General features: G+C 49.3%; 1 protein-coding gene across 1 annotated transcript; it reads left to right on the top strand.

Annotated features, from left to right (window-relative positions):
- Positions 1-395: 395 nt before the first annotated feature.
- Positions 396-9158, top strand: LOC144160029 (carbohydrate sulfotransferase 5-like). Its single transcript, XM_077691650.1, has 3 exons — positions 396-887; positions 4827-5084; positions 8889-9158. Exons 1-3 carry the CDS (start codon positions 396-398, stop codon positions 9156-9158), a joined length of 1020 nt encoding a protein of 339 aa, XP_077547776.1.
- Positions 9159-9387: the final 229 nt, after the last annotated feature.

Genomic DNA, 9387 nt, shown 5'->3' with positions numbered 1-9387 from the left:
CCAACACTGCCGATGGAAACACGCCAGGCAGCAAGGTCATTCTCACGCCAGGACTGAACCTGTCTATAGACAAACTAACTGCTGTCGAGGAAGGACCAGGCACTGCTCATGCAGCCTCTTCATACGAATTAGAGCCCTTCAAGAAACGAAGAGGAAGTGCGGCAGGCAGGAAACCCTCAAATGGCATCCCCGCCGGCGCCACACCAACACTTACCACGCCAGTAGGACCCCTAACGGCTGTTCAAGACGGAGCCAATGCTGCGCATGCCATCTCTACATCAGCTGTCCAGCCCTCCGGACAACTGAGAGCAAATATGATGGTTGAAGACGAAGCCCATGCTGTCCACGAAGTCTCTAAGCCAGGGGTCCAATTCCCCGGGCAACCTAGAGCAAACATGACGCGCACTTACTTAAGAGAAAGCCCTGCCGACGCTGCTTCATCAACTAATACAACCAAGGGCTCCCTTTACTGGGCGCTTAGAAACGACACCAAGGCTTTGCTGCTAAACGGCTTCGTCTCCCAGTACACGAAAGCCCTGCCGAAAGAAGTGATGAGGATCCTGGAAGTGGGGTACTTCAGGTCTGGATCGTCCTTCCTTGGACAGCTGCTTTCAGCGAACCCTCGGACCTTCTACCACTACGAGCCGTTACGAACGCTGAACGGAGGTGTTCGGCTACCGGCGGACGACAGCCGACGGGGCCTGCAGTACATCGAGGATTTCTTTGCGTGCAAGTTTGAGAAGCACCGGGACCACCTCCAGCTGGTGAAGAGGTACCCCCACCCTTTTCAGCAGAATACCTACCTGTGGGACTCTTGTGAGCGTGTGCGGCCGCTCTGTTTCGACCCGATGTTTCTGACCACGGTGTGCAAAGCGGTTCCAACCCAGGTTAGCAGGCACCTCTGAGGTGCCCTTGTTTATTTTTGTATGTAAGCGCAGTAGTCTTTTTTCCTTTCAAATGCGCAAATAGAAAAACAACGCTAAAGACAGGACAAAGGGGACACTAGACCCACGCAGATATTCGAAGCTTTAGTCATACACCAAAAGGGGAAAGATTGCACGAGCAGTCTTCGTTTGAGTTAGTGGGAAAGGCGATTAAGTATCACACTTCCTAATCGCTAGTACTGTTATTTTTTGTATATGTTCTTTCTGACAAGCGTGTTTAAAAACCCCCCTTCTTTCCAAAAAACTTTAGTCAGCAGTCCACGCTGCGTGTGTCAGTATCACCTTTGCCCAGTCTTAGCGCTGTTTCCTCTTTAAGCATTACGTACCAATTGGCCCGCGTTACCCCCCGTTTACAGTTCACTCATTTCAAAACGCGTGGGCGCATCGACGTCTGGTTCCGTCGCTTCGGCGGAGTGGTCTAATGCCGTTCTTAACTTGTACCCGAGTATAGATTCTGTGCCCATCGGTTGTTGAATTTTTGCCCGACACGTGGCACTCCATCATTTTTTTTAAAGACGATAGTCTTTCTTGGGCTACTTAAACCCAGAAATTTTGGTCTGTCTGTATGTCTGTCTGTCCGCCTGTCTGTCTGTGACTCGATTCAGCCACCCGGCCAAACTAAACCAATGCCTGCGCAATAGTCTTATATAGTCACAGTTAAATCTACCCGTCTAAGTCCGGTGTAATGTTCATACCTGTCAACATTGTTGAAGAAGAAAAAGGCATTACGCAAATATAAGACAACAAATTAATGCAGAAGTGATGTTTGCAGTGTTCCTTTATAAAAAAACATTCGGGCTCTTGAAATATTACAGCGCAAGGCTCTTCGATTTATCTACTCGAAATATCGCGTGACTGACTATCTCACTAATCTGATGAAGGAACATGGCATCGAAACATTGCAAGCCCGTCGTAAAATGGAGAGACTAAAATTTCTTCACCAGCTGAAGACCAACCGACTTGGAATTAATCCTGATCAGTATATTCAACCATTGACATCGACACAGTGCATTACTAACCCCATACAGTGCCAGGACAAACGTGATCAAATTTTCTTTCTTTCCACGCACCATATCTGAGTGGAGTGATCTGCCCATATCTGTTATCAGCTGCATAAATGCAATTGATCATTTGGAAAGTTAAGTGATGCGTGTGTGTGTGTTTCTTCCTTTATTTTTTTTTCTCTGTTGCTGTAGTTGACCCTATGTTGTCAGTGTGTTACACTGCAGTGACTCTGCCCGTCCTTCTTGGACACCTTGTGGGGTCTGGGGTATGTCACAAATAAAAAAAAGACGCGCAACTTGCTTAACTTGAGTTCCATCAACGCTTCGTAGGGGGCATGCCAGGTTAAAAAATATCGCTGTTGAACAGCCGGCGACAGGTGAGCAACGCAAAAAAAGTGGAACAGAAGTGCACTGCGTATTCCTTTTCGTGTGCCAGACTTTTATATACCCCTCTTCAAAAAGCATCCCCCTCGCGAGGGGCACGATCAAATGCACAGCATTTCCGAGGGGGTGCGCCGGCAAGTCGTATGGATTACGTATTGGTTGTTGGTTTTCTTGTTACACGCTGCACGTCATCAAATTTGCGGTGGGCTACAGCGGGGCGTCCCGGCAGCACGAGACGCGACCAGCGCTGCTGGTCTCTCGATCATAGTCTCGATCGCGGGACCTGTGTCGCCATCTTGCGGAGGCGCGTGACAACTTATGGCGGGTCTCTCGATCATAGTCTCGATCGCGGAACCTGTGTCGCCATCTTGCGGAGGCGCGTGACAACTTATGGCGCTTTCGAAACAAACCATAAATGAGTGAAGGATATAAGGCGCTATCGGTGCATCGAAATCCGTGTTGGTTGCGTGGCTCAATCGGTAGTGCGCCCGGCACTTGCCGTTCCGCCCGCGGCGTCATGGGTTCGAATCCGGGCGCCGGAAACTGTTGTTTCTTTTATAGTGTAGTGGCCTGGCAGCGGACTAGGCCGAACGCCGCGTGACATTGTGAGTTACTAAAATGCTATGCATTTAAAAATCATACATGCTTGACTTTGGCGAAATTAAACACTTCATCAACTCCAGAAAAAAAATTCACTTCGCCGTCGCCTGCTGTCGCCCACGCCACTATTTGCGGCACTTTAAGCAACTGGCAACAGTTACGAAAGGCTCCACTAGATAGGTTCCACGTTCTGCTTGCAACGCACGTGGAGTAGGGAAACGCGGTTCTATAAACGTTGAAGTAGGGCGCCTCGATTCACGCGCGTCTTCGTCGTACGGCAGCGTTGTCATCGAGACACCCGGTTTGGAGCAGTGGAACGCGGGAAATTTAAAATGATTTAAGCAAAGCTTTAGCATCTTTACCTTGGGAGGAGCGCGACGCAAGAGGAACAACATGAGAGGTGAGCGGGAAAGCGAAGGGAGGCATTTACTTGGCAAAAGTCGATAAAGACTATCGTCTTTGACGACATTTGCAACGAAAGAAGCAGATACGCGGCCAATTTTTTAAATACAAGTCTTTTGGTGTGAAGCCGTAGTATATAACCTGGAAGTTCAGATTGGACTTTCACGCGCAAAGTGTACCTGTGAGGTGCGAAATGGCGGATGTTAATGTTTATGTCACTTAGGGATGTTCAATGATGGCGGACATCCTTTTTCACAAGTGATTTTTTTTTGTTTCTCACTTAAGTGCCGTAGTATGGCGCTTTCGAACTAGCTGAGTGTGGGGCAAAATATAATTTTCAACAAGGCCAATGTTACAGAAGAGTCAATCCTGTCGACATATCCCTGGGAGCGTTTGAAACTAACAGAGCAGTTACCGTGCCCACGAAGCTTTTGACGTTGAAAGGCTTAAAACCGCGTGTACCGTTTTTTGCCCCAATATGTTTTTCAATAGTAACATCTGCCGAAGGAAATGACAAAAAAAAAACAGGACAGCAGCTGTTAAAGTTCAGAACATATTCTCCCTCATTCTGTTCCGATTGGCGGGAACGCGCTGTACGGCGAGAATGGTTTCGCCGTGCTTTCTGGAACCGCGTAGGAAGAACATGGCCGCTTACGCCAGGCATGAACAACTTCCCTGTTGTACAGGAGTATATTATTCTGGACCCTCGCAATGGCGTGTATCATAGCTCAGATGTAAATTGAAATTTCGTCATGTAAACCTACGTCACGTGACTACCTTCAGTGTTTGCAGATGCATGCATGAGCCATTCAACATTGCTTTCAAAACAATCGATATCAACACCATTGCCCCTTACCTGTAGTCCAGATTCTTACCTGTAGTCCAGATTCTTACCTGTAGTCCAGATTGCTGCGATCGCTAGTTACTCAAGCGTCATTGCTACGTTACAAAAAACGTTAATTATGTGTATACTTATTGTCCATAGACAATGTTTCTTCTTGACACACGGAAGATTCAGTGTTTGCTAGTAATGTTAAGGACAGCGCACGCTAACCCGCTCCCAAATTTCGACTTTACACTCGCACAATTATTCCCGCGCATTGGGTTAAGTTGCCCGAAATAACAAATTTGTAGGTTGTTCTCACTGAATTAACTATTTTGAGTACTAAAAGTGCTTTCGGCTAGTAGGCCACCGGTCAGGGATCCAGTTAGTCAATCGGTTCATAATACAGTGGTAACACGATCTTGCTCGATCAGCAAATCGATCCATCAAAGAAGCATAAAAAACTTGGTCGGTTTCAATCAATCAATCAATCAATCAATCAATCAATCAATCAATCAATCAATCAATCAATCAATCAATCAATCAATCAATCAATCAATCAATCAATCAATCAATCAATCAATCAATCAATCAGTTCACTAGTATTGATAGTCATTAATACATAATTTATTTCATTGTTAATTCGGTAATAATAATCTGTCACAATAGGTTATGAAGGTTGTCCGGCTCGACCTGGGTACCGCGCTTGAGTTCATGTTGCGGCAAGAACCGTCGATGGCCGGCAACGTAAAAGTAATCCACCTGGTTCGCGACCCGCGCGCCATCTGGACATCGAGACAGCGCCTTGGCTGGTGCCTAAACAGGGTCAACTGCTCGAGCGCCGCCGTTTTATGCGCCGAAATGGAACGGGACCTGGACGCCTACGACAGCTTCAGCCGCCACAGCCCTGCAGGCGTCGCGTACCAAGTAAGCCCACAACTCCCAGCAAGCCGTCCCTCTAATAAATTGGGGTGCATGTTAGGAGGACGGCAATATATAGCTTACGTAGTGTGCCACTCTGCCGAAGCGCGGACCCGGATATCAACGCGCGCGCGTGTTTTGAACGTAGACGGTGATTAATGCGTGACGTCGTCTGGTTTTTGTGGCGTAATTTGTTTGTCGTCACTGACGCAGTCAATAAGCAGGTTAGGTCTGAAAAATCACGGAAGGGATTCGTGTTAGTTGGAAATAATCGCAATAACGCACTCTTCGCGCCGTGAGGAGTAACGGCCGACTTCGGTAATGAAGCGCGGGGGCAACAACTGCTGTCGTTCTTAAGGGGCCATGCAGACAAAACACAGGTTTTATTAATTTGAAAGACTGCCTCGTTAGAATCACACTGATACCACTTTTAATGTAAACTTCGCTGAAATAAGCTATATAACTAGGAAAAAATAGAATGGCCATGCGACCCACTAGCTTATTTCCCGCAACAGAACCTATGATGTCATACGCGCCAGCTCTGCGTTCGTCTGAGGGCGGCAAAAGCAAACGCGATTTACGCTGGGCTCATAAGCTTGCCGAGCGAGCAATTCGCGCTTAAATGTAATGCATATTCATTTTACCGCCGTAAGAATGGTGTGGTAAACAATTAAAGTTACGAAAATACGCGTCAGCGTAAGAGTACCGACGCGCACTACTGTTGGTACTGGGCGCACTATGCTTGTTTTAGCTACACAGAAGTCCGCCGTTTTGGAGTTGTCTTACACGCCACTGGCCGATTGGCGTGAGTGACCTTGTTTTACGTGACCGTGTTTGTCGAGGATACCCCATGTTTCACGAAACGACTACTTTCTACCGTAACAGAAACAAGCCAGGTGCAAATACGGTCAAAAACAAAGCAACGGCTCACAACGGTCCCCGGTTCCGTATGGTAGCGCCATCTGGTGGGACTGATGGTAAGCGAGGCTGCAGAGCCTAATGACGCACTGGAAGTTCGTTTGAATACCTGCTCTTGTGACTTCATGGCAGACGTTACAAAAGAACAAGAGTTGGCGCGAGAATCAAAATTTTAACCTAAATTGATTAATTTCTCAGTGAACACGGCACCTTTTGCTGCAGGACAAGCGCCGAGGACACTATAAACCGCGAAATCTTTCGAATGAAACAAACTTCTATTTTGTCTGCATGGCCTCTTTAACTTCCTCCCGAGTAAAGTGTATTACACCAGAACTGTGCGACACTCGGTATGCAGCAAGAAAGAAATTGGCCGAGTGTCTGCTTCTTTCGCTACAAATTCATCGAAAGACGATAGTCTCCTGCACTCCCCCCGCCCCCTCCCTCGTAACAACCCCTGCTGTCTCCCCCTGCCACTAACACTCTCTTCTCCTCCTCACTCACCCCTCTCATGACGAGTGCGATGGGGGAGGCTTGCTCATTTAAATTTTCCCGCGTCCGCGCCGTCTGTTGGCACCTTTCGTCTCTGTTCTGTTTAGAACAGCTTCAGCCGACATGTTTTGTCTTCATGTTTGCTTTCCACCCGCATCTCTTCTACGGCAACGGAATTTGATCACCGGTCTTAGTCTCTCACGCATCTTGGAGCATCCTGCGCTCTCCAGGGTTAAACAGACAAGGAAGTACGCAGAAGACACGGAAGGAGAGTTGCCTCCAACCCGCCGCGGTGGCTCAGAGCTTTAGTTGGGTCCCAGGTAGGGTACGCAAGCCCCGTTGGTATGGGCAGTTCTGCCTTTTGCGACCCTGTACGCCTGGCTGTACCCGCCATGAGTACGAATAAAAGTTGGGCAGCGCATTGGCAATTGCGCTGCTGAGCCCAAGGACGCGGGTTCGATCCCGGCCACTTTTCAGTGTGAGGCGAAAAGGGAAAACACCCGTATGTTCCGGATTTAGGCGCTCGTTAAAGACCTTCCAGTTGTCAAAATTAATATGGAGCCCTCCACTACGGCGCGCCTCATGGCCCACATGTAGGTTTTGCAGAGTTAAGCCCCAAAGGCAACCAGAGTTGCTTCCAGGCAGCCACCGTGATTGGCATTTTAAGAAAATGCGTCAAAGGTCCCCGGCAACCATTTTGTTTTCGTTTTACCTAGCCTGTTGTATACCTCAGTGCTTCCGATGTACCAAGGAACCTATTGCTCACCCCGATATCAATTTCTACACCAGCTCTGCAACTTCATGGAGTTTTTTGCGTATGGTTGAGTGCCTCAATTCTTCCTTCAGGGGTTTAAAAAAAAAAACCATGGATGGCCTCTCTTTAATGGCTAAACCAAACAGACATAGCGCGCCACTGCCAAACAGGGTTTGCAGCGATGTATTTGAAGCTGTGTTGTATTGTTGACGCGAACATTGTCTAAAATGTGAAGCGTTTACCTCACCGGCTATTTCGCGCTCTCTATCAGCCGCTTCCGAGCACTTTCTGGAAAGGCGTAGTTACTTCTATGCGCATTGGTACTTCTGTATTTACGTGCACTTTCATAACTTCCACTGTTGATCCCACCATTCTTACTCCTATAAAATGAATATGCCCTACATTTAAGCGCGAATAGTGCCAACAAGAAGGTTTCGTCGCGGTGGCCGTCAAGGCTACCACGGGTACCACGACAGCGGCAGCCAGCGTGCGGTGCAGGGGCGCCACGGACGCCGAGGAGGTCGCCATCGCTCTGGCGATCTCCGAGGCTGAGTGTCGCACCGTGCTCAGCGACTCAAGAACCGCCGTGCGCAACTTCGCCAAGGGTCGATTGTGCGCCCAAGCGGCCGCCATCATCAGAAAGACCAAGCTTCAAGACAGGGAAGTCCGCATCAAGTGGTTCCCGGCGCACATGGGCGAGTGTGCAACTACGTCCAACCACAACGAGACGGCTCACTCGGAGGCGCGTGCACTTACCTTCCGCTCCCCCGAGACCGACCGTCCGTGGTGGTTCGAGAGCAAAGACCGCCTAGCAAGCTACAGCGAAATCACCAAGGCTTACCGCCTAGCTCGACGGGTAATGCCACCCCCCCACCAAGGACTGAGCCGTGAGGAGGCCGTGTTGCTACGGCAGCTCCAAACCGGATCCATCCTCGCGCCGGCAACGCTGCACGTGTTACACCCAGGACTTTATTTGAGCGGTCTGTGCAAAGTGTGTAAAGTGGGTCTGGCAGACCAGTGGCACATCTTCTGGGACTGTGTCCGGTTTCCAGACGAAGCCAAGTCAAGGACTTATCCGCCGAAACTCCAAGAAGCAGTGCGCAGTAACGACAAGGACGTTCAACTTTGGGCCGTCCAGCAGGCCCGGGGTGCGCTCGAAAAACACAGACCAGGCGACCCGGCAACGGGGTGCGTTGGCGCTGTGCAGAGTAACAGCAAACCCTAGGTCGACGCCAGGCCCGCGTCGCGGCGAGTACAAACCGTCGTTTTGCAGGCAACAATAAAGTTATACCTAACCTAAGCGCGAATAGCTCGCTCGGGAAGTTTATATGCCCTGCCTAATTTGCGTTTGCTTTTGCCGGCCTCAGCCAATCACACAGCTGGCACATGTGACACCATAGGTTCTGTTGCGGGAAATGAGCTGTGTGGGTCACATGGCCATTCACTTTTGGTCTAATTATATAGTTTATAAGAGCGAAGTTTACGTTAAAAGTGGTGGCAGTATGATTCTAACGAGGCAATCTTTCGAATGAACCAAACTTGTATGTGTGTTTCGTCTGCATGGCCCCCTTCACCACGTATTCGGCACTGTCTATCCTGCGATTTGTCGTGGCATAGCTTCTCATGCGCTTCCGCATTCGTATTGACAGGTTCGTCACGAAGACCTGGCCACGGACACCTACAACACGACTGAGAAGATGTTTCGAGCTCTGGGCCTGCCCTACACGGCGTTCGTTCGTCGCTTCATCGAAACTCACACTCGTGAGACGAACCCGAAAGTGCGACTGAATCCGTACGCAACGTCCAAGAACTCCTCCGACGTAGCATACTCCTGGAAGAGTAGGCTTGGGTCCGCTGACGTGAAACGCATCAACAAGGAGTGCTTGAACGTGATTCGACGATTGGGTTACGAACTTTAGGCCCCGGATGTGGTAGCGCAGGTTGTATGCATCATTAACACCAAAGTTTGGCTAGGTTGTAGAAAATGCGTGCTGAGCTCGCATGTCCAAAAGCGACTGCGAAAGCCGCCCGTGTGGGGGGAAGCACGTGACCTAGCTCCCACCGGAAGTGACCTAGTGCCAACCGGAAGTGACGACAGTGTCGACACCTGCCGGACACAGATTTCGCCGTTTAACTTGAAAAAACAAA

This window comes from Haemaphysalis longicornis, unplaced genomic scaffold (assembly GCF_048455015.1).
Source record: "Haemaphysalis longicornis isolate Haplotype H1 unplaced genomic scaffold, Haemaphysalis longicornis Haplotype H1 scaffold_10, whole genome shotgun sequence".
Classification (NCBI taxonomy): Eukaryota; Metazoa; Arthropoda; class Arachnida; order Ixodida; family Ixodidae; genus Haemaphysalis; species Haemaphysalis longicornis.
This window is presented reverse-complemented; position numbering and strand designations above follow the sequence as displayed.

Bases quoted from the DNA above. Each gene is read 5' to 3' on its own strand.
- LOC144160029 (XM_077691650.1), top strand. From the start codon at position 396: ATGACGCGCACTTACTTAAGAGAAAGCCCTGCCGACGCTGCTTCATCA. The intron at 888-4,826 runs GTTAGCAGGCAC...CTGTCACAATAG, and splicing joins GCAAAGCGGTTCCAACCCAG to GTTATGAAGGTTGTCCGGCT. The intron at 5,085-8,888 runs GTAAGCCCACAA...TCGTATTGACAG, and splicing joins CTGCAGGCGTCGCGTACCAA to GTTCGTCACGAAGACCTGGC.